This window comes from Carassius gibelio, chromosome A7, assembly GCF_023724105.1.
Source record: "Carassius gibelio isolate Cgi1373 ecotype wild population from Czech Republic chromosome A7, carGib1.2-hapl.c, whole genome shotgun sequence".
Classification (NCBI taxonomy): domain Eukaryota; kingdom Metazoa; phylum Chordata; class Actinopteri; order Cypriniformes; family Cyprinidae; genus Carassius; species Carassius gibelio.
The window spans coordinates 19,415,336-19,440,645 of NC_068377.1; the positions used below are offsets into that span (position 1 = coordinate 19,415,336).

At 36.1% G+C, this 25,310-nt stretch overlaps 2 protein-coding genes, 2 long non-coding RNA genes and 1 pseudogene across 7 annotated transcripts in view; 2 read left to right on the top strand and 3 right to left on the bottom strand.

Annotated features, from left to right (window-relative positions):
* Positions 1-784: 784 nt before the first annotated feature.
* Positions 785-1,521, top strand: LOC128017505 (C-C chemokine receptor type 1-like; annotated as a pseudogene).
* A 5,893-nt stretch (positions 1,522-7,414) lies between these two features.
* Positions 7,415-8,978, bottom strand: LOC128016725 (uncharacterized). Its single transcript, XR_008184267.1, has 3 exons — positions 8,924-8,978; positions 8,726-8,795; positions 7,415-8,018 (listed from the first exon to the last, which is right to left on the bottom strand). It is a non-coding gene; the product is annotated as an uncharacterized LOC128016725 (long non-coding RNA).
* A 75-nt stretch (positions 8,979-9,053) lies between these two features.
* On the bottom strand, positions 9,054-10,121 carry LOC128016724 (uncharacterized). Its single transcript, XR_008184266.1, has 3 exons — positions 10,007-10,121; positions 9,313-9,566; positions 9,054-9,148 (listed from the first exon to the last, which is right to left on the bottom strand). It is a non-coding gene; the product is annotated as an uncharacterized LOC128016724 (long non-coding RNA).
* A 1,770-nt stretch (positions 10,122-11,891) lies between these two features.
* On the top strand, positions 11,892-13,523 carry LOC128016730 (leukotriene B4 receptor 1-like). The gene has a single exon (XM_052601436.1). It carries the CDS (start codon positions 11,942-11,944, stop codon positions 12,884-12,886), a length of 945 nt encoding a protein of 314 aa, XP_052457396.1. The 5' UTR covers positions 11,892-11,941; the 3' UTR covers positions 12,887-13,523.
* A 3,355-nt stretch (positions 13,524-16,878) lies between these two features.
* The window catches only part of phkb (phosphorylase kinase, beta), a 67,577-nt gene continuing 59,145 nt past the window's right edge, over positions 16,879-25,310 (bottom strand). For 3 of the 4 annotated variants that reach the window (XM_052601437.1, XM_052601440.1, XM_052601441.1), the window contains 11 exons: positions 24,212-24,270; positions 23,885-24,047; positions 23,726-23,807; positions 23,242-23,299; positions 21,483-21,573; positions 19,724-19,926; positions 19,427-19,561; positions 18,673-18,802; positions 18,422-18,529; positions 18,180-18,320; positions 16,879-17,629 (listed from right to left, as the gene is read on the bottom strand). In XM_052601437.1, the coding sequence (XP_052457397.1) occupies positions 17,492-17,629; positions 18,180-18,320; positions 18,422-18,529; positions 18,673-18,802; positions 19,427-19,561; positions 19,724-19,926; positions 21,483-21,573; positions 23,242-23,299; positions 23,726-23,807; positions 23,885-24,047; positions 24,212-24,270 (1,308 nt within the window). In that variant the 3' untranslated portion in view covers positions 16,879-17,491. Of the gene's footprint in view, positions 17,630-18,179; positions 18,321-18,421; positions 18,530-18,672; positions 18,803-19,426; positions 19,562-19,723; positions 19,927-21,482; positions 21,574-22,946; positions 23,038-23,241; positions 23,300-23,725; positions 23,808-23,884; positions 24,048-24,211; positions 24,271-25,310 lie in introns of all 4 variants that reach the window. The other variant, XM_052601438.1, reaches the window with a different exon arrangement.

Genomic DNA, 25,310 nt, shown 5'->3' on the forward strand with positions numbered 1-25,310 from the left:
TTTAAAGTAATGGAGATCTAAAGGGGACATGGGACTGTATAGGGTCATGTCTGAAGGTGTTATTTTTTTGAGTCGAACTCAAAATGTCCATGCAGTGGTTAAAATCAACAACAACAGAGAGACTATTTAGTCATTAGTTGAGGTCATTATAAGTTAATAAGAGAGTTATAAGAGTTCTTGCTGATAGAAATAAATGATTTAAAAATACATTTATTTTTAATTATATTAAAAAATGGACAGAGATACATGCATGTACAGAATCCAATGTATGTTGTCACTCAATCACCCAGTGTCGTGAAAAATAATATCCTCCTGCAAATACCCTTCTGAAACCCAGGGAGTAAGCCTTGTCAGAAACAATGCTTACTGATATAGAGAAATACTCCCATTGGAGTGGGCTTTGTGCATTGTAACTTTGCAGATCTTTCGTAACTTGGCTTACGATGCATCACCTCAGGATATTAATGTACCATTGTTTTGACAGGTATTGTATGTAGGCCTACATGAACATATATATGAAATTTGTTTTATTTTATTTATTATTTGTTTTATTTTGTGTGGTTTTTTTCATGCACAAACAGCAACATTTCACCTACTAAAGGAAGTTGAAAATATCCAAAAGAATAATAGGGCCTATTTAATTACTACATCAACCACCTACAGGATGGAAAGCATTTCATCACACCATGTGTGTGAAGGGCAGCAAGTGAAATAAGTTATAAATGTGGTGATCTGTAAGAAGTTTGTCCTAACACAGCACATTGTCCATTAGTGTGTCTGTGTCATGCTGGACCACGGCGACTCCAGTTTAAACTCCACCAGCTGGACTACAGCTGACCTGTTCACCAGTGGTCTGATGAGTCTCTGCTTCTTGGTTGGAATCCCTGGTAATATTGCAGTAATTCTTTTCGTAGTTCGGCATTTCAAAAAGGACAATTTCACGGCTCATCTGATGCTGAATCTGGCAGCTGCGGACATCATGTGTTTGATAACCCTGCCCGTGTGGATCTACAGTGACCTAGAGAGCATTGAACAAGTAAGCTGCAAGTTTTTCATAGCACTCAGCTACTGCAGCGAATACTCAAGTGTGATAACAGTGACTATGCTGAGTTTGTATCGTTGTTTACGGATTCGACATCCACAATCTCAGTTGTGGACCATGATGAGCAAGAGAAGAGAGATAGCACTGCTGATCAGCACTTGGGCTCTTTCGCTGTTTTTCTCTTGTCTTGGTGTAGTTACACAAGTTGACTTCATATTGTTGCCTACATAAGAAGGTGATACAGGGAGCATTCAGCCAAAGGCAAAGATTGACCAAACTGGTGACCCGGATTCTGGTAACTTTCTTCATTTTTTTATGCTCCACACCACATTATTCATTTGTTTCAAATATTTGAAACGTCTTTCAAATCATCATTACCAGTTTCTTCAGCCAAACTCCATGAGATTAGAAACTCCACAGGTGACACTGCGGGAAGTCTTACATTCCTTATCAGCTGTGTGAACCCCTGTTCAAAGTGAGGGGAACGAATTTACATTTTATTAAGATTAAATATTTATGAAATATTAAAAGTGCAGCTAATGTTGTTCTATACATAGCAATATTTGTCACCCATTATTAGTTTATTGCAGCTAAAAGTAATAGAAGGGTACCACCTGAATAAATTAAAGTTCGATCAAATGCCTTATATAGATTTTTTTATTTTTTTTACTTGGCCACTGATATACAAAAGTAGTCCTCATCTCACGTAATGGTACAATGTTTTAAACATTTAAAGTGGAAAAATTACTTTCTGGACCATAGTCTGCTAGCAGAGCAATGTGGTTATCATCCACTAGATGGCAGGAAAGACATTTTAAATTCTACTTCAAACTCTATTCCCATCACATCGTAGCTGTCTCCATGCAGGTCTCAGTGCACAATCTAGAGGTGCATCAAAACTTCTCATAGCCTCCTGAGAACCAAGGAAATTTTTTTTTTTTCCTAATCATATTTTTTTGTGATTCCATACCTTTTTAGGGTTAAAAAAAAAAAAAACATCCTACAGTTTATACATTTTTGTTTTTATTTTTGTTTTACAGCATGTCCACTGTAGTGGACAACAGGAGTACGAAAACAAACACATTTGGTAGATACACATTATACCAGATTATGAAGTTTTTTTTTTTTTTTTTTAACTAAGAATACATACATTTTGGGCTTTAAATTGACTATTATCCAAGAATACAGACATTTTGATTATACAATAGACACAATTATCATTCTTGAATCCTTTCCCTTACATTTTGCATCTTTACTATTAAAGTTTAACACTTTGTTATGTCCATATCCTTTTATTGGTCCCCTTGAATCCTTTTAGTGTTATTTGAACAATGAACATAGAACTAATGTGAAACTGATTTTTGGGGGATTTTTGTCCTTCTGTCAAACTGAATCCAATCTAGTGTTACCTTCACTTTTCATTTTGTTCTTAGTATGTTCTTTGTTAGTGGTGATAGTCCTGGAAGCAATTTCTCTTTTTGGTAATGCAGAGGAACATCTTGCATTTGGTACATCTCATGTACGTCTTGCTCTTGCAGCCCTTATTTCTGCATCTTTCTGCATGCTTGGTTTTCAAAAACTATTGCATTGGACTTGACACACAGGAAGCCCAGGTAACACAGGTGCAAATCGGATATGAAGGAAAAAAATAATAATAAATGATAAATAATAAATAATAACAGTTTAAAATACTCAATGCAGCTGAATTTAAAATTGTGGAACTGCATAAAACATACATATTACTCCTAGCCCACAGAGGGCGTCGAGTTTCCTGCTCATCCCTGTCTGTATCTGTGTCTGTGTCTGCATCTGTCCCTTCAACTGAGCCTTCGGCATCATCTTCCTCTTCTTCATCACTGTCTTCTCTCACTGGTTGAAACTCATCCTCATCTCTCTCGTCATCTGACAACTCTTAATCTGAATCTCCCTCGACTATTTTGTAAAGAATTCTTTCTGCTTCAGTTCTGTTTCCTATAACAATGTGGAGTCATTATTTACATGAAGATAGTCCTGATGTCCACTATAATTGACATTCATAAAAATTTTCAGCACATTTTTCAAAAGATACATAATGTATTTGCTGTCAGAACTAAATATATGATTCCTAACACCTTGATGAACAAGAAAATATATGATTATCATAGTAACAAAACCATAGACAAACAATATTTTACTCACCTTTTATCTTTCCATAAAATGTGCTTGTTCCTATGCCGTCCATTTTGAATTGAAAGATTGAGGGGGTTCCCGGCCTCCCAGCCAATCAAATAACATAGCTATCACTGAAAAGCCCAGGATGTCCTCTGTACAGTACAGCAGGAATTAAGAGACTTGCACAAAAGATTCTAAGGAGAGGGATGAAACTCAAATGTCCACTACAGTGGACATAAGTCAATGGGCTGGGTCTCAGGAGGCTATACAAACGCAATAAGATGTTACAACATATCCTAAAAACAATAGATTGCCACACTGGATTTACACAACGTAAAGTAGCCAGTGTAATGGAGAAGTAATCACACTGCTGTTATGAGGAAATCAGCCTTTTCCTGACTAGACAGCATATCTACATTTTGAGGAAATAGAAGAAAAAATGCAATGTAATCATTGTAATGACGTTATATCGCCGTCTCTCAGTTGTTTCTTTGAGTCAGTCCCCCCAACCCCAATAGAAAACACTCGAAACAAATACGATTCCTAAACCGTTTTATCTACTGTGTGTGTGGAATTATTAGGTACACTGAACTTTTAATAAAATAGATCAATCAATCAATCAATAAAAGATTTATTGAAGCAAGGAATTTCTTAAAAGCACAACAATTTACTTTTTTTTTTTTTACTGTATATTGACTATTTAAGATTTCTTTGCTTTATAATAACAAAATATAATAATAATTCTTAGAAGAGGTGCGTAGAATTATTAGGTACAGAGATAATAGCACAACTATTACAACAACATTTTAGGGTAGAACCAAATGGAAATTATAAAATAAGACGAAAACTGTAAATGATCAATATCTTTAAACATTACTAACTGCAAAAGCAACAACAACAACAAAAGCTTTTTAAAGTTGAGTCTTAGTCCCTTCACTTATTCACCTAGCCCCCTTTTCTTTCTACCACAGCCATCAATCTTCTATCCACAGAATCAGTCAAACTCTTCACCAGTAGACCTTACTGCGGAGACGACTGCATTCCAGAGAGCATCACTTGAGAAGTGCTTTTCTTTCAGAATAAACAAGGCACTGTAAAATAGGTGGGTTTGGTGGCCAACTCTGTACTTTTTTTTTTTTTTTTTTTGCCCATTCGAGACGCTTTTCTTTATGCTTCTTTCTCAGAGGAGGCCAGCCTTGTTTCTTTTTCCCCTCAGAAACGTACATGTACAACTCCGAGGAACATTTGGCAAGCCACAGCTTGACCTGGTTTCGTATTTCTCTCTTTATTCTTCGTAGATCCCTCTTTTCTTCTCCTTTCTCATCCGCCCTTCTTGAGAATTCTTGAGAAACACATTTCTCCAGATTCTATTCAAAACTTTTGCAATTTCTCTTAACCAGAATCTGAATTAGAAAGATAAGAATGAGAAAGAGCTTTATTGCAAAGTGTGTATATACACACAGGTGCAGAAAGTATGAACATAGAGCAGACATGCATATAATTTAAGGTAATAAAAACACGAATAATAAAGAGAATAGAAAATAATTCATAAATAACAATTCAGTCATAAAATATAGGGAAAAACAAAATGTCAGCAGACAGAATTGTGAATGTGTATATGTGCTATTTACAGATGTACAGTCCTGAGGTGTGTTATGTGTTGTTCGGGTGGGATATTGCCTGGGGAGGAAAAATGTTCTTGTGTCTGTGTGTTTTAGTGCTCAGTGCTCTGTAGTGCAGACCAGAGGGCAACAAATTCAAAGAGGGAGTTTGCTGGCTTTGTGGGGTCCAGAGTGATTTTACTAGCCCTTTCCCTTACTCTGGAAGTGTAAAGATCTTGGAGGTTGGTCAGGGGGGCACCAATAATCCTCTCTTAGCAGTCCTGACTCTCCGTTGTTTGTCCATCTTATGTTTGATCCCTCAGCTAGCAATATCACTATTGTATCCTTTTCATCAGGTGTTAAGTATTTTTTTTCCACTTTATCACAGTACCTACTGGAAAAGTACCTAATAATTCTGCACAGTCAGTATAAGGATCTTCTTACTTATGTTACGGCTTGTGCCTTGTGAGTTTCTTATGTACAATGTCCTTTCTTTTTCTGCGTCTGAGTTTGATTGCTAGGTCCGCCCCCTGCACCTGCGCGTCGTTGTACACCTGCGACTCATTGTACGTGTTGGTGAACGACGCTATTAAGGACGCCGAAGCGGAGCATGACGCTGTGAGGGAGGAGAGAGGAGACTCACCTGCCAACAGCTTGCTTTTCTTTTCTTGTCTTTCTTCATTGGAATTTTTGGTTGTTTTTTGTTGTTTTCATATTTTGAAGTGTCTCGTTGTTCGTTTCTGTTTATCATAGTTTGGTAATTTTTGTAGAAGTATTTTGGTGTTTATTCCGTTATGATACGTGTTTTCTTAGTTTTGTTTATTTAAATGTTCTAGCCTTTCATTTAGGTCTCACGTATCCTTCTTTATGTTATGCAACCCTTTTCTCTACGAGTTCTAAAGAGGGGTTCGTAACACTTATTTCACCTTCTAGTTGTCTTATAAAGAGGAATTATACCCTATATGTTCAGTCACAGCTGCGAAAAATTAAGTTGATCAAACAGGTTTGAGTGAAGAGTAAATCTGTTATAAAAGATATGTAAAAAATAATTCTGCACACACTGTGTGCATTTAATTTTTAAATGTTGTAGATTTTTACTTATACACTACCGTCAAAAGTATGGACACGTCACTATTGTTAATGTTTTTGAAAGTAGTCTCTTATGCTCATCAAGCCTGCAAAACCCCAGTAATATTGTGAAATATTATTACAATTTTCAAACTTATTATACTTAAAAATATAATACATTTAGTGCAAAGCTGATTTTTCATTATTCCAGTCCTAATGACATGATCCTTTAGAAATCATTCTAATACGCTGATTTGATTGTGATGCTTAATATTTATTTTATAACCTGTGCTAATTCTTTTAGGATTTTCAGATGATTAAAAAGTTGTTTAAAAATTATAAAAATAGAAAAATTTACAACAATATAAGTCTTGACTATCACTATTTATCAATTTAACTTATCCTTGCTGAATATTTCTGTATTTTTGATCAAATAAATGCAGGCTTCAATTATGGCAGTATGTCATGGTAAAATATAGACGTTTATCAAACTTTTGACTGGAACTGTATGTACATATACTGTAAATCAAACTTTGTTTCCAAGTTTTTTACTAAATGGTAATTAGACATGATACAAAAATCTGGTGTGTAGACTAATGTGAAATATATATATATATATATATATATATATATATATATATATATATATATATATATATATATATATATATATAATTGTATAGGTCTGAATACTTCACAAGGCACTGTAAGTAACCTAATGGAACAAGTTTACAGTTGTGGTAGCCTATTGTTTAATATCGAAGAAGGTACATTTAACATACAAAATCACCATCAGGTGAATGTTGCTGACTAAAGAAATGTGATTATTGTTCTTATTGTTTACTGTGCAGTTGATATGTTTCCTACTTTTACACAGCCATGAGTTTGAAATGTAATTTACTGAAATGTAAACCACACCATGGAATTAGATTCACTTGTATTCATATAAAATGATTGCTGCAATTAGTTATCACAACTTAAAATTCAACATTCAAATAAGTAATAGTGTTCACTCTAAAAACTGCTGGGTTGAAAACAACCCAATTTGGGTTATTTTGACAACCCAGCGCTGGGTCAAAAAGGGACGAACCCAGCGCTGGGTTGTTTTAACCCAACCAGTTGGGTTATCATATTTAACCCAGCCTGCTGGGTTGCCTTTTTTATGGTTTAAAATGACTATATTGCAGGGTTTAAAAAAACAGAGCGGGTGTTTTTTTTATCACTGTATTTCAGAAGGAAAACTACTGTATTTAGATAATGTTCGATACCATTTCGCATGTGCTTGATAAGGCAGCGTTTGTGAGCTCAGTACCGCTCTGCAGCCGTTACCGGAGAAACCTACCTCTCCCGCTCTTAGCGCCTCCTGCTGGCAGAACATAAACTCGCAGAGTGCAGCCATGTGGGGAAACAATGCATTTCTACGTTAAAATTAACCCAAATTGAGCTAGGCATTAAACCTACAAATGTTATTTATTTTAAATATCACTTTTACACACAAATAATAATTACCAAAAGGAAAATATTTATTAAAAACAAGAGAAAAGTCAAAAAGTAACATGTTAGAAGAAATGCAGAAAAGGATGGCATTAACAGCTACAGAGTTCATAAACAAAGCATTGAACATTCGATGAATATAACTTAAAATCAAATTGGACTTTGTTCATTTGTATATATTGTATAAAAATATACGAAAACACATACAATAAATTTACAATTAGTTAGGTTTTTTTCCAACTATTCTGGCATGACAGTACACAAATAAATCACATTAACTTTGATATTATAACATTTAACAGACGCATGTGTGTGTGTGTGTGTGAAAGAATGTGAGCAGGTGTATGAATGACAGAGTGTAAACTCTTCTACTAAACAACACAGAAAAAGCATTTATCTTTTTTTTTTTTAAACAAATTATACACTTACAGTTTGTTTCATAGTCCATGAATACAGATCATGCATCACGGTCAATTTTCATGATCTCTTTAGCATAACTGATGTAATCATGAAGAAACCCCATCAGCACAGCATGTGACATCTTCTACATCATCCAGGGCAGTGTCCTCCTTTAAAACCACCGCTGCATCAGTTTAGGGGAAAGAAGATTCTCCTCTCTGACCAGGATTCATCCCAGTCACCGCCTGCTCTTCATCAGTGGCCTAAGAGAAACACATTTGAAAAAATTAAACATTTAATTAAACTATCCATTTTCAGGTAGAGGTGTATTCACATCCGTAAGGATAGGTAAATAATCGGTTTTAAAGTTTCAACACTTTGTGCGGTTGTTTAATGTCTCCTGTCCACCACAGCGCTCGTGAAGGCTATAATGGCAGCACTAGTGTGAGGACATGCGATATTGTTTGAATAAATATTGCTTTCAGAAAGCTTCTTTACTGAAACATTAAAACAGACATGACATTCACATACCTCACAATATTCACGTACATGGAGGGCTGCTCTTCAAACCGTTAGTTCAACAAATAATTAAAATGTTCATAATTTACTCTCCTCATGTTTTTCCAGAGTCATACAAACTCTGCTCATTTTTTGGAAAACGTATGAATATATTTAATATTCTCTTTTTGTGTCCTCCATTGCTGGTCTGGGAGACCAGTATTTTATTTTGAACATACATGTTTGCTATCATATAATTTAAGATGTATTCATATATAAATATCGGAATTTACTTCTACAATAACTCTATATTTATGAAGCTTGAAAATACTGATTATCTAAACTATAAATGGATTAACAAATATTATGAGAAAACTAAAAATATATTAATTTATGTTGTAAAGACAGACAAAAGTCTTATAGGTTTGGAATGACTTGAGGGCAAGTAAATGATTTTTTGTGTGAACTTTACCTCTAAGAGCGAAGACCAAGAATAATGACTCTCCAAATCAGACAAGACAACTCCAAACTTGGTTTGATTTCTGCAATAAAAAACACAGACATCAATGGTCTTAATGAAATGAGCACGTAATCACACTGTTGTTGCATCAAAATGTGAAGTAAACTGGCAGGAGACGACAGAAAAATTTATTTTCTAAAAATAACTTACATAAAATCTCAAAGGAATGATGCTCTCCCATGTCTCTTGCTTTTAACATCTACAAAAACAAAAAACAAACATTATTTTACTCTTAGTAAAAAAACAACAACTGATAACATGAAATATGAAGTTTACTTGCCTTAAACGATATTTCCCTCTCTTCAGAAGAAGCTGAGAAAACCTCCTCCTCACACAAGCAGACTTCTGTGTCCTTAACTCCAGTTAGTTTGAGTTCTGCAAAGAAGGGGCATCAATGGTTTCAATAAAATATTAACATATACATACATACATATATAAAATCACATTGTTTTTGCATCAAAATGTGAAGTTAACAGGCAGGACACAACAGAAACATTAATTTTCTAAAAAAATAAAAAAGTAATAATAATTTAACTTACATCAGTCTCAAAAGAATGAAGTTATCTTGTCTCTGGATTGCAACATCTAAAAAAACAACAACATTATTTTAGTCTTAGTAAAAATAAAGATAACTTGATGTTATTCTGAAGTTTACTCTCCTTAAACCGTCTGTCCCTCTCTTCAGAAGAACACCTCCTCCTCATCCTCACACAGGTCTGTGACTCCTCACACAAACAGCTTCTGTGTCTTTAACTCTCAGCGCGAGGACAATGAAGACAGGAGCTGGACAAGTCTGAAATATTACATGTAAAACATACTTTTAACAGTTACCACTTCAAAATAACTATGCTAGTCTTTACTACACAATGCCGTTTCCTTTAGGAGACAAACATACATTCAGTTTAACCGCGAAAAAAAAAGACAAATTCACATGAGCGTAACCGTGACCATAACTGTCTGTTAACGCCTCAATGAGAACAGATAATGTAAAATCTTATGTAAATATGACAAAATACATTCACAGACGTTATATTAAAAGTACATCCTCCGTTCAATAACGTTACATGAGGCAGTTAAGACCTCCGTGTCCGAGGCGAAAACCGCGTCCGTTTTTTTATATATATATAACGTTAAGCTCCTTTGTTTCCGCCTTTCATAAAACCTTCCGCCTTTCATACAACCGGGTAAACAATAAAAGATAACTTTACATTTTGAATATTTAACGTTACTTACCATAGTCTTTCACTCGCTTCTCGCTTCTATCACGCTGAGAAAATGGCGGCTGCTCGCACTGGAGACGTACGATTTTGACGTGACGTGACGTGCGTGCTCTCCTTCACGTCCGCGTCCTCAACCCACCCCGCTGGGTTAAAAAAAAGAGTTATTTTCAACCCAAACTTGGGTTAAAACATCCCAAAGTCCTATCCAACGGCCTCAACCCAGCAGTTGGGTTGAAAAAACAACCCAGCGTTTTTTAGAGTGTTGTTTCAGCTGAAAAAGTAAGTGTCCGTGCTTGACATATTTAACTTAAGTTAAGTTAAGTTGGATTTTTAAGTTATCTCAATCCATTTTAAGTTGACATAAATTATAGCAAGGTGTTTTTTGGGGTTTTTTTTTACAGCGTGTAGACTTTGAAAACAGGAACAGAAAACCCCCTTAAACAGTGGTATTTTACTCGGAAGCACCACAAGGAGATGGAAAGCCTGTGACTAATTGTTTATCGTCTTGTGTTGCTTAGACTGCTGACATGCATGTGTGTCTCATGAGACTCATATACTGCTGATTTGGAAGCCACCTTCAGTTAGTACAGTTCCTATGAATCTCTTGCAAGAAAAGTGTTGTCACTACTATCTCTTAGTTCTGTGTTTTACAATAAGCATCACATCAGACACTCTGAGAACTAACCTTGTGCCTTCATCTGAGATCATTAATTGAATAACTGTTTGAGAAAACAGTTTACAATATATTATATAGCCTAGCCTACAGTATTTAAACAGCTAACGTGACATCTGAGACTTAAGCAGTGTGTGTTGAGATGGTTTAAGTGGATCAAATTCATAATTAAATGGTAATATTGTAAGTACCACCTATACATAGGCTATATATATATATATATATATGAAGAGTTCAGATGTAAAAGCCTCTAAGTGCCATCTGAAATTTTCACCTAAAATTAGGATATTTATCAGACTCATATATTAATGTTCAGTTAGTTCACTTTAATAGCCTGGAAAAGGACCTGCACATTGCCATGAAAGTAAAATGACTCAACCTAAGCATAGGAGCTTGATAAAAATCCTAATTTTAGATGAAAATTTCAGATGGCATTTAGAGGCTTTTGCATCTGAATTCTTCATATATATATATATATATATATATATATATATATATATATATATATATATATATATATATATATATATATATATATATATATGGATTTATTGACCAATAATCGGGGTACGGCCGATAAAATACAGTTTTCACCATTGGTCCTACATATATTCTATCCATCAAAATGCAGTGAAAAAGTGTCAGACAGTAATTCATACTACGTGTGAAGACATTTTCTGACATTAAATCAGACTCTATTTGACCGTATGAATCACATAGTTCTGCAGGATCCGCAGGTTTTCTCTACACCTCACATTATTTGTTGCATATCTGAGCCTCCTGTCCAATAATCACAAAGAGCTTTGTGCTTTCTTTACTTCTGGTAATGAACAAAATCTCCGTTTTCAAATCCTGTACATTCTACAAAGAAATTCTAACAATGAATGCCATCTTGATGATTTTAAATGTGATATGTGACAGGTCGTTAAAGCTACCTATTTCACTTATAATTATATATGTATGTTTGAATAAATCTGGTATGAAGTCTAGGTGCAAATAAATTGTAAACAGACATTTCGGTTTTTTAATGTATATGATATATGAAAATAAAGAGCAGTTGAATATCATAGATCTGTTGTTGTTGTTTTTTATTATAAAATTTTGGTTTCACATTGATAGAGGCGTAGACATGTCTAGATCTGAGATTATGAAAGAAAGAATTTCATGAGAACTGTGGGTGTGCTTGTAGGGAAGTGATGAAATAAGTTATAAATAAGTGTGTAAATGCTAAAGTGCTGATCCCTGAAGAAGTCTTAGAACGACACTGTCTCTGTCATGCTGAACTACGGCAACTCCAGTTTAAACTCCACCAGCTGGACTACAGCTGACCTGTTCACCAGTGGTCTGATGAGTCTCTGCTTCTTGGTTGGAATCCCTGGTAATATTGCAGTAATTATTTTCATAGTTCGGCATTTCAAAAAGGACAATTTCACCGCTCATCTGATGCTGAATCTGGCAGCTGCGGACATCATGTGTTTGATAACCCTGCCCGTGTGGATCTACAGTGACCTAGAGAGCATTGACCAAGTAAGCTGCAAGTTTTTGATAGCACTCACCTACTGCAGCGAATACTCAAGTGTGATAACAGTGACTATGCTGAGTTTGTATCGTTGTTTACGGATTCGACATCCACAATCTCAGTTGTGGACCATGATGACCAAGAGAAGAGAGATAGCACTGCTGATCAGCACTTGGGCTCTTTCGCTGCTTTTCTCTTGTCTTGGTGTAGTTACACAAGAGATCATTCAAAGGGAATCCAGAATGGAGTGTGAAAGAAACCTGGAGTCAGATGCCAGTAGTATTATTGCTCTACTGGAGACATTGCTTGGATTCTTTCTTCCTTTCACAATCATGCTGACTTCATATTATTTCTTATACAAAACAGCCACGCAGGGAGCACTCAGATCCAGACACAGAACCACTAAACTGGTCACACGGATTGTCATAGTTTTCTTCATTTTTTGGGCTCCGTACGAAATAATCAAATTAGAAAAGATCTGTTCTGTTTTTTTAGGATCAAAGTCAGTTCTCTCTACTGCCAGACACATTGCTGGAACTCTTACGTTCATCAACAGTTGTGTGAATCCATTCCTCTATGCTTTTTCCTCAAAGAGTTTACATAAACGCAAGCAGCCAGAGGAGCCCATGGTCTCTAAAGGCTCACAACATTTACCGAGGGATCATTCCATACTTCATAGTAGTGAACAGCTCACTAGGTAAATTAAGAATCGCGTCCTATCAACATATGCAAGTAGAAACTGGACAATGATAGAAGAACCTTTTAAGAATGCATTTGGATGAATTTCAGAAAGCTAAATATATATATATATAGCACTTTTTAAGAGTTTTTGATGAGTTTAATGCTTTAATTTCTCTCTAATTGCATCTAATCACCACTGTAATGCAAAAGCTATTATCTTTATGAATTACATTATCACTCTGAACTACAGTGCATAAACCAATGTAATGTCCAATGTAAAAACACACGATCATATAGTGGGTAATGTTTAGATGCATGTTTTTTTGTTATTAATCAGTAATTATATAACCTTTTAAGTATTATATATTTAAGATGTTTCTTAATTGAATGGAAAATGAATTGTTTTGTGATTTGATGCATTAGTTTTCATTAAGCATTTGTTTTTAGAGACTGAAAGGGCTATATTGTAATGTAATACTGTAAAAGCCAATGACAGCTTGCTTATGTGTAAGCCATGTGTGCAATAATATTGACAAAATGACCTAATTATCAGAAAGAAAGAAAAAACAACAACACTATTTTAAAAACAGCTGAGCTGTCGTCACAAGTGCATCAATATCAGCTGAGCACTTCTGTATTTGAACTAGGTATTTCTGTATTTGTTTTTATCTGTTGTTCCTGTTTCCAATCCGATCATGTGTATTTCTCAGAAGACACTGAGTAAGACAGCTTTGTCAAAGACTGATATGATTTGAAATTAATAATAAAAGAAACAGATTCTTTGAAAAACGTACTTTCAGTTCTCTGAATTTCATGTTCCTTCTTTGTGTAAGAGGTATCTGAAATCTAAATAGACAATAGCCAGAAAGAATGGGCAACTGTTTACAGATAAATAAATCAATAAAAAATCCTTATAAAAATTGCATAGCATTGTATTTGAAATAGAAGCAAATGCAAGATTTTAGGTCAAGTTAAAGAGGTGCCACAGATTCTTTGATTATGATGAGAATTCATTGCATCATCGGTGGTAAAAGTTAGTCATGAAGTAGTGGGAAAACGAATACAATACTGCTAATTCAACATAATACAGAATTAAACTTAAATACACTATGGCAAAAAAGTTGCTATTTTAAATAAATGCTGTTCTTTTCATCACAGAATCCTTAAACAAAAACATTAAGCAGCATACATGTTTTCAAGACTTATGAGAAGAAATGTTTCTTGAGCATGAAATCATCATATTAGAATGATTCCTAAAGGATCATGTGACGGCGCAGACAGAAGTATCGACTCCTGAACAATTAGCATTGCCATTAGGAATACATTCAAATAGAAAAGTTTTAAATTGGCATATTTCACAATATTACTGTTTACAGTATTTTTGATCAAACAAATGCAGCCTCTGTGAACATAAAATAATTCTACTTAACCCGAAACTTCTGAATGGTATATAACAGACATTTTTTCCTGGATGATGGACCATCACCTTCAACTCAACTTTGCCAAGACAGAACTGCTTGTGATTCCAGCAAACCCATCGTTCCATCACAATTTCACCATCAAGTTAGGCACTTCCACCATAATTCCTTCAAAAACAGCTAGAAGTCTTGGAGTTATGATTGATGATCAGTTGACTTTCTCAGACCACATTGCTAAAACGGTCCGATCCCGCAGATTTGCTTTATTCAACATCAAGAAGATCAAGCCCTTTCTTTCAGAACATGCTGCACAACTCCTTGTTCAAGCTCTTGTTCTGTCCAGGCTGGACTATTGCAATGCCCTCTTGGCAGGTCTTCCAGCCAATTCTATCAAACCTTTACAATTAATTCAGAACGCGGCAACAAGATTAATTTTTAATGAGCCAAAAAGAACACATCACACCTCTGTTTATAAATTTGCTCTGGCTTCCAATAGCTGCTCGCATAAGATTCAAGGCATTGATGTTAGCCTACAAAACTACCACTGGCTCTGCACCCATTTACCTAAATTTGTTACTTCAGACTTATGTGCCCTCTAGAAGCTTGCGTTCTGCAAGTGAATGTCGCTTTATTGTGCCATCCCAAAGAAGCACAAAGTCACTTTTACGGACTTTTAAATTAAATGTTCCCTCCTGGTGGAATGACCTCCCCTACTCAATCCGAGCAGCTGAGTCCTTAGCCATCTTCAAGAATCGGCTTAAAACACATCTCTTACATCTTTATTTGACCCTGTAACTTTAACACTCAATATTCTAATTATATTCTTAAAGAGGGGGTGAAATGCTATTTCATGCATACTGAGTTTTTTACACTGTTAAAGAGTTGGATTCCCATGCTAAACATGGACAAAGTTTCAAAAATTAAGTTGTACGTTTGAAGGAGTATTTTTGTTCCCAAAATACTCCTTCCGGTTTGTCACAAGTTTCGGAAAGTTTTTTTTCGAGTATGGCTCTGTGTGACGTTAGATGGAGCGGAATTTCCTTATATGGGTCCTGAGGGCACTTCTGCCGGAAGAGCGTGCGCTCCCCATATAGCCAGGCTGAGCAGCACAGACATTTCACTGATCAAAGCGATTCACTGATCAGAGCGAGAGCGTTGCGAAAAGTCACAAAAGAAGTGTGTTTTTGGTTGCCAGGGCAAGACAACCCTGCACAGATTACCAAAAAAAAAAAACCAGCATTAAGGGACCAGTGGATGGAGTTTATTTTTACAGAGCATCAACGGAGTTGTGCAAGTGTTTTTGTTTGTTCCCTGCATTTCGAAGATGCTTGTTCACAAGGCCCAGTTTGACGACGGATTTGCGTATCGTTTATTTCTTAAGGATGATGCAATCCCAAGGAAAAAGGGTCACGATCATGTGTTGGAACTGCAGGCGGTGAGTAAAACTGCTTAAAATATCTCTGCCTCCTTGTTAGTGCGTCCCCTCCCATGCCAGAGACCCGGGTTCGAGCCCCGCTCGGAGCGTGTCGTTGCTGCTGCTGCTTTCGTTCAGTTTCAGCCTCTGGATCTGATTCTGGATCATAAATAAACGGCTGAATCTGACTGTAAGCCATGGTTTGTTTTGGATGATGGGTTTTCCCTCACGGTAATGTCACAGCTTCCACATCCTCTCAACGCAAAAGCCTATTCGCGCTCGTGATTCTTTAGCTCCGCCCACACGTCACGCCTCCAGTCGGTCGTGTTTTTCCGGGAAAAATCGGTACAGACTATCTTTCTCTTATGAATATAATAAAACTAAAGACTTTTTGGATTTATGAAGGATGCAGTACTACTCTATATGTACTCAAGATTAACAGGATATTGAGTGAAAACGAGCATTTCACCCCCCCTTTAAAAAATCGAACTACCTTTCTAATCTTTTTGTATTCAATTTTTTCCTTTTCTTTTATTATGCAATTATATATGTGTGTGTATATGTAAAGACCTCTAACTAGCTTGCTCTATTCTTTTTTTTTATTCTATTGGTTTGCTTTTTATTTATTATATTATTTAAAATCCCATGCTACGTGTACTGTGTTAACCTAACTGGGACCTTGTTATAGCACTTATATATCATTGCTTTTTTTTTGTTGTTTTTGATTGCTTCCACTGTTTTCATCTGTAAGTCGCTTTGGACAAAAGCGTCTGCTAAATGAATAAATGTAAATGTAATTTAGCTTTTTACAGCCCTTAAAAGCCAGTGTGTAATCTCGTTTCCATCTATTCAAAGCTTCTATCTGGCCTCGGGGTCAGATACCGATTCCTCAGTCTGACGCTCAGTCTAGTCTCCGTGTTCAATATATTGTGAGCTTGGGACTCATTCCTCAGGAGAACTGCGGAGACATCTGATCGCTCTGACATACACGAAGCAGAGGCAGTGGACAGCATGATAAATAAGAATCTTGATCCAAACACCCACTCACTCGGATAAACAAGATTCCTGCTAAGCTTTTGTACCCTAATAACTATTCGACACATGCATCTTTTATGTTTCTGCCAAAGCTTTGAGTTTTTCAATGCAGTTGACACAATGAGAAAAGGGCTGACAATTGCAATCAAGTTAAAACACGGACAGTTTATTTTTCAATATATATTTTCCTTAAGTAATAATGGACTGAAAATACTGTTCTTACAGTGAAAACATTCCAACAATTTTCATACCACTCAAACATACATAAAGGCAAGTGACACGAGATATATTGACTAAGTCACATGCTTGGAAGCAAACTGACAACAAGCTCAAAATGAAATACAAACTGCATAAAGTTAAGATGAATTTGTATACTACATAATCAATTTTCAAAATAAAGACACTTGCACAACAGCTTCTAGATTCACTTTTATGCTCATAACCAACAACATCTACAATGCTCTATTCAATCCACATCCTGAAATAATGACATGCCGTTAGTTCAGAACTTTACTGTATGATGTTAGGGGACATTTTGACCTTTAATTAATAGTTTAAAATGAGGCATGAGGTTATTCTTTAATGGTTCTTACACAAGATGTAAACTGTGTTTTTAAAATAGATGCAAATATGGATATATATATATATATATTTTTATTTATATACTATATAATATATCCCAGACAAAAACAATCGAATGTTAGCAAGACTGGGCTTGTATTGCAGTCGAAGTAATGCTGACAGGAGTGTGTGGTGCGTTAGCTGACAGAACATGGGTCATCTTTACTGGGGTTCATCTCTCCCTGCAGCAGCTGGATCATTACTGCCTTGGTCAGGTAACTGCATGTGCCTTGTTTCCCCAGGGCTGGTGTGTTGTAGAAGGCCTCCATGTTATCCTGTGGATTATATATACCTTTAGTAACATCACCACAAAATGCTAATGCAAGCAGACATGCTATTCTGATGCATACTGTCTGCTGTGCTTTATAATAGGGCTCTCAATCTTTTAATTACATGATTATGCTGATTAATGGCTCCCACAGAAGTCCCAACTGGAACTTAATGCATTGCACATATAAATATTTACTGAGGAAAGCCACCAAAACAAAGATAAATTCAAAGATATTACATAATCGTAAAAGGTGAAAATGAGGGAATAGACATGTGTCTATGTGAAAAAAAACGTGTATTTAGTCAACATAGTTTGATACATCACAGGAATAAATTACGTTAAAATATATTAAGTTAGAAAACTTTTTTTTTTTAAACATTTCATAATATTACTGTTTCATCAGTATTTCTCAAATAAATGCAGCCATAAGTGCTTTCAAAAACACTTAGAAATTTAGTTTACCCCAAACTTTTTTTATAGTAGTATACACTGATTCAAACATTTAATACCATTAACTGAACTAAAACGCTTGCACATAATAAATCTGCCCTCACCTGTTTCTCAGAGCCATCCAGTCTGCTGCGGTCTTTCTGAAAGTCTGCAAAAGCATCCTTAACCAGCCAGTCCAAATCCACAGCCTCCTGAAAATCCAACTCTGGGTTTCTTTCCAGCACAACTGACACCACCATCAACAGCTGCATTCAGGTCAAAGACACAGGGTCAAACAGCAGGTGAATGATATGGCAGAGTACAAATTCAAGCGTTGCAAAATAGGCAGGACCAAATAGTGCCTAACCTCCACAATGATCTGCCTGTATTCGGGCAAAACAATGTTCTTCAATGTGTCTTCCACCAACAAGGAAAAATTCATTTCATACATGGTCATATCTGACAGAGTAGGTTGCTGCAAAAGAGTGAAAGATCGAGGTGGTAATGTCAAACGGAAGATATTCTGAACACATTTAAGTTTATCCATAAATGATGCAATTATTTATCCAGGTCTATAGGTCCTTAACAATACCATGCTTAATATTTTAGATGAGTTACCTGAGGAAGATGTTTTCGTCCAACCGTGATGCCATTCCGTGTTCTCTCCAGGATTTGCCAAACACGGTCATAGAAGCCGAGAGGGGTGCGGTTGAGCGAGCCATCGATCTGACGTCTATTGAGCCACGATCTATGGAAGTATGGAGGATTAAAATTGATCCTCAAAACCGTTGCAGTGGAGAAATCATTGAATGCGAACTCTGAAGCAGAATTCTTTTGGGAAAAAAAGTTATTTTCCTTTTTCAAAATTTGGTGTCAGTAGAATTCAAAATGCTTTTCGAAAGAAGTTTTTTACGCTGAACAAGATTGCATTTATTTGATCAAAAATACAGTAATATTGTGAACTATTATTGCAAATTAAAATACAATTTTAAATATAATAATTTTAAAATATAATTTATTCCTATATATATATATATATATATATATATATATATATATATATATATATATATATATATATATATATATATATATATATATATAATTTTTTTTTCTCTTTAAAGTCTTACTGAGCCCAATTTTTTTCAACTGTAGCCTGATATTGTGAAACATTAAACTAATAAACCATTACAATTCCATTATCAGAAGACCATATTCTCTTACTTGACAATTAACCTCAGCTGCCCAATTAAAAAGGGTTAGGATTAATTAAATGATGATAAACTGTATACTGCTGTTGTGTTTGGACACAGGAGATAATTGAGTCTGGGCAGGTATCTAGAGTAACACACAGATGGTGGGCCTCCTGCACCTGCCAGTCTGCTGAGGCTGGAGGACATCCAGCAGGAGCTGTTTGACATCACTCGGGGACATCTGGTAGATGTCCTGAGGTGGCATGTCCCCAGCACGAATCTTCAACTCGTGCTTCATGGCTTGAACAATCCATCTGATGGAAAAAATAAGCACGACAAATAAAGACCGTTTAATGTAACCTATGTAAATTATTGATAGAGAAGATGTGCAGAACCTATTTCCAATGATTTGATTCCTAATGTGAGCATGTTTTATTATTTAGGCTTATGCTGTGAAACTCTCGGTGATGGCGTACCCCACACGGATCTTCAGCATGCCACTGAACAGCTCTGGGTTGTTGGAGATGATCCAGCCAATGTGGATGACGAGCTCCTGCTGCAGCACGGCCTCTCGCTCGCCATGGGGGCTGCACTTGCTGTATATGATGTCTTTAATCACCCCTGGAGACAGGGGGTTAGAGATCACGATCTCTTCATGCCCAAACAGGCCGAGAGTCACCTGGTAACACAGAACTGCCGTCAGTCTTTATCATGATGGATGATTTCTCAGGTAATGCATTTTTGCTTGTTTCTTTTCCTCTGAATCGGTTTTAAATGTACTGCACTAACTCAAACCAGGATCATTCATTTTAAAATGTATAAATCCAACCCGATCTCATGGCAAAAAGTAACCGTTTTAAGAGGGGGTGATTTTGTATGAATCTGTACAAAGCGATTTGGGAAACGTGCTATTTTTAGAGAGAACACAGCATGAAGGTCCATAGCTAAATCAAAGCGTCAGAAGGGTGAAGGCATATTGTATGAAAGCACAAATAAAATAGCCACCAATTGACAAAAACATAAACCAGTTAGGAATTGCCATGAGAGTGTGTTGTTTAAATCACAAAACCACAACACTCCAATACAAATACTGTTTTCAAGAAAATAAAATGAATGAAACTGGTAGTAAGCGTATGCGAGATGTCCTTTTAAACACTGAAATTACAATATTATTACAGTGGCCATGAGCCAAAAGTAAATGTTAATTAATACCACTTTTTTTATTGTATTGGTTTTGTTGTTATTGTTGTTTTTAATCAAATTTGCGTACATTGTCTACATTTCAGTGCAAAAATAAAAAAAATAATTTAATAAATAATTAGAATGGCATGCTTCATCCCTCTCTTATGGTATGGTGGGCCAAATCAAAGGTCATCAGGGGCCAGCTTTGTCCCATAAAACATCTAGTATGATATGTATCTTGGTCTTTGGTTATATTTTATCTATGTTATTAAATGCATATATTTTTAAGTGTGGTTTAAGTACGTGGTAGTTGGTTTTGCATGATCTGCTGTTCTCCTTACAGTTCCCAGCAGACATCAGTATTGCTCTACTATGGCAATTTATCCAAATACACATTAAGTAGGGAGAACACAGAAAAGGGCTCAGCTTCTTTAGATGAAATAGGGCTAGGACTATAATTCTATATGCAGGTCAGCTCAGACTGCTCTTGTATGCAAGGAATGACCCATTTTCAAACCAAACCATACCCATTTATCTTAACCACAACATAAGGCCCCTAGGACGGCATTTATATGCAGATTCACTGCTAGTGCGCTACTCTGATGAATCATTTCACAACCACCAGAGGCTAAACAGGCCTGTGTTGGGAAACTTTGGCAGTTCATTAAATGAACACTCCACACCACACGTAATGTTTGTCTCAACACAAAGCAAATAAAAGGTAAAATGGATAATGACGTTAAATGTAATGCACAAACAATGGGATGGTTACAGGAGTTGTGGGTAAAAGCGATTTTGCTGCAGAAGCATCAAATGAAAGGGCAGCAGGTTAGCTTTGGCGGTGATAACTGATGCAATTAGATACTATCATGTTGCATAATAGGAAGAGGAGTCCATCATGACTTCGACATACATTTGATGTCAATTTATTCAGTGAACAGTAAAACTTTTGTGGGAAATCCCGGATTGAAATTCATATTTTTGACTTTGACAGGGACTTTGAGTTTTTATTCATACCCATTATTTAGGCCCCTGCTCCTGTTTTCCACTTACCTGCTTGCCATGCACTAAAACGCTAGTAATGCTCGGTGCAAGGCTGTCCACTAGCTTAGTTAAGAGACTGGCAGCAAGGCGCACAACGGACCTGGTGAACACAACACAGTACAACAGAGATATTCTCACTCATTCAATGGAGCCAAACATTAATGGGACTGGACTATAGCCAATTACAAAATATAGGTTATTCCTAAAATAGACACACTACTGTTCATAAGTTTATGGTCAGTAAGTTTGCTTTTTTATATATATATATATATATATATATATATATATATATATATATATATATATATATATATATATATATATATATATATATATATATATATATATATATATATATATATAAATAAATGGACACTTTTTATTTAGCAAGGATGCATTCAATTAATCAAACGTGACAATTCGGCTTTGCCATGATAGGAATAAATTACATTTTTAAATATATTACAATAATTGTAACAATATTACTGTTGTTACTGCATTTTTTGATCAAATAAATGCAGACTTGGTGAGCATAAAAGTCTACATTCAAGAACATTAAAACATCTTGCCAACCATAAAGTAATGAACACCACTCAATAAGACTTGCTGTATCATAAACAATGACAAATTATTTAGCTGGAGGTCAGAAGTATTTCATTTCAATACATACACTGTATCACCAAAAACAACTTTGTGTTAAAAAAAAAAAAATTCCAATTGTAATGTAGCATAATGCGCACTTGAATAAATGAGACAATGTTATATATTTCAAGATTTTGACCCCCTGTAGCATTTAAATCCTCACTATTATTTCAAGCTAGGCCCTGTGGGACGAAAACGATCAGGAGAGCTCAAAGTGAGAGAGTAGCACTGGGCATTCAGACCCAGCTGCTGTTGCTCCTGGAATACACTTTATAATACAAAGTTAGACTCGCTACACTTTTGTAATTCACATGTCCTTTAATTTATTCATTTATTTGGCAAGCGCTTTTATCCAAAGTCATCATCTCACGATGTTGGAAATTGAATCCATGACTTCAGCGAACCTATTTTAATGTTCACCAATTTCATTTTTAGCTGATGGATTCCTTTGAGGAATTAATATCAATAGGTGTTATGGACAGGTTGTACTTTCACAGACATAATGGGGTTTATCTCACAAACAAACTGCAAATGAGACCGTTAGAGTGGCAACCCCAGCTATCAGATTTGTGTAATGAAGGATATAAAATAGCTCACCTCCCCCCAAAAAAATACCTTATACGCAAAATAACAATTATAAAAGTAAAAAAAAAAAAAATGTATGAGCTACATGGCTTCTCTGTGCATGATTATAACAGCTTGAGTGAGCGGATGTAATGAAAGACACAACAAAGGATGAGTGCTGCGTGCTCATGAGTTAACACATCCGTCGGCACAGAGTCAACAGTTACACCACACATGCAGAGGTTGTGTGCCCCACTGGCCAATTACCTGCTTGCCATGGACCAACATAGTGGTAATATGGGGAGCTATAGAACCGGCAAACTTCTGGATAACGGCCGCAGCACTACGCACCGCCAGCCTACATGAGGTTTGCGAATTTAAGAATATATAGATATGCGCATAGTGTGTTTAGTTGTATATAACATTACACATATATAAAGAAGATATATAAGCAAAATAGGCATAAAGATATCAAGAGTTCCTTATTTTTACCCCACCAGCGAGAAAATAATGCAACGCTAATTTACTTCTGGAGAATATGGTGTTGAGAGGAAACTCTTACCAAAGCTTCCTGCTGCCTGCTCTTCTGTAGATTCTCTCCATGTCATCTTTAAGATTCTCTGAACATAAAGGAGGATTAAGAATGGCACGTTATCCATAAAAACACATTTTCAGACAACATCCCTGGAACATTTTTTTGGCAAAAGACATGTGGAAGCTCCGGACTGCAACATAAAATCACATACAAGCATATATTTAATCTTTCCACGCTTGTTCAATAGGTCCGTTTAAGAGTGTGAACCGTCCTGAGCAATGAGATAAACTGTAACTATGGGAATTAAGACCGTGACAAGGGTGTGATCTAGCATTGCCAACCCACTTACTTAGCCATGAAGGCACTAAATGGATTACAATTGTGGACATTTCATTCAGATGAGCTATAAAAGCAGCCATGCTTTAAGAAGTGTCCTGTGGCTCTTTAAAAAGCTCACCATTTTTAGATCGCTGAAATACTTCAGCCACAGAAATCAAGAGAAACCACATACCATTTCTACTGAAGAATTCAGGGCCTTCTTTTCTGAGGAGAATACTTGCCAGCTGGGCCTGACTGGCCAGACAGTCACAGTCCTGATAACAGAATATGAGTTATATAAGAGCACCTATAGTAGACTCATAATAACACATGGGCAGGATAGTAGGCTCACATTGAATTTCTGTAGAATCTCAAATGTGGATTTATGGAGCCATTCCTCAACGTTGATCTCCGGCTGCTGCTCCAGGTCCGAGGCATTCGGGGTGCTGGTTTGACGCTTTACTTTCGAGTGCTTGGGCAATTCCAGCTCCTCAAAGCTCTTAAACTCTGGGATCCTAAAGAATAACATGAAGGTATTTTGTCAATAGGAAATGGAAGATTAATTTGAGGCATGCATTAGAAACCGTGAGGGTAATTTGCTTCTATTGCCTCAATAAGTAAACCATATTGAACAAAGGTGGAGAGAAAGGCAAATGTGTAAATGGAGGTTAATTCTTACTCAGCCTCATTGACACGAAGGAAATCCAATTGTTCCACCACAGCACCTGAAATCAGGGTCTACAGGGTTTCCACAAAGAATGTTACATTAGACCGAAGGGAACACACAGGCATTTAGACAAGACATGCAATGATGCATGTAATATGTCCTAAATGACTGTTACTCAACAAGCTAAGCAATAAAGTACTGTAAAAAGAGTATTTGCCCCTGTTGTGATATTCTTTATAATGATCTCTATCACTATAATACTCTCTACCTAGTAGAGAGTATAATGATCATTTATACTACGGGGCCGTTGAATGCTTGAATCTGATTGGCTGACAAACGTTCATAAGTGTACAATTATTTTCAGGGACACGCACAGCTCAGGACTAGTGTTGCTAAGTCGAATTGGGCTACTTTAACACTGTTGCCGTGGGTTGTTTTTCATGTCTGCAGGTTGAAGCAACCCTAGTCTCAGCCTCAGATGTCACGCCCACGGACCGTTGGCTAAACGTCTGATGCATATGGGACACAAAAGTGGAAACACTTCAGGAATGTCGAAGTTGTTATCGGATTGGTTTAATTCTACAGGATTTCCATGAGACATGTGTCGCGTTCTTTAACAATCCATCTGGAAACAAAGATACCTTGACGCCAAACCCCTCACGAAAGAAGAAAGTCGTCATGTTTACAACTGTGACTACCAGTGCTTATGAGGATCAACTAAACGCTGGATTTTCAAAAGTATGTGAAATATTTAAAGTTTGTGGCATAAAATATTTAAAATACGTCCGCGAGTTGTACACACAATGTCTCTTATTGTGGCGACATTTCCATGCCTCGAAACGTGAAGATGAACGAAACGAACTGTGATTGGTTGTTGGAAATATGGGTCAAACAGCCTCATGGGTGGGCCTTGGCCAATGAAAGCTGCCATGAATTCCAGACCTTCAGCTTGAACTACATGAGACTAAAGCGACCCGAATAACAAGATATTTAGTAGAGGTGTTAGAAAATATTATTTGTATATATTTTGTTTGGTGATACTGTATCGATTCTCAAAATATATTATATCATTATTTAAAAATAAATAAATCATACAAGATTCATTCAAGAT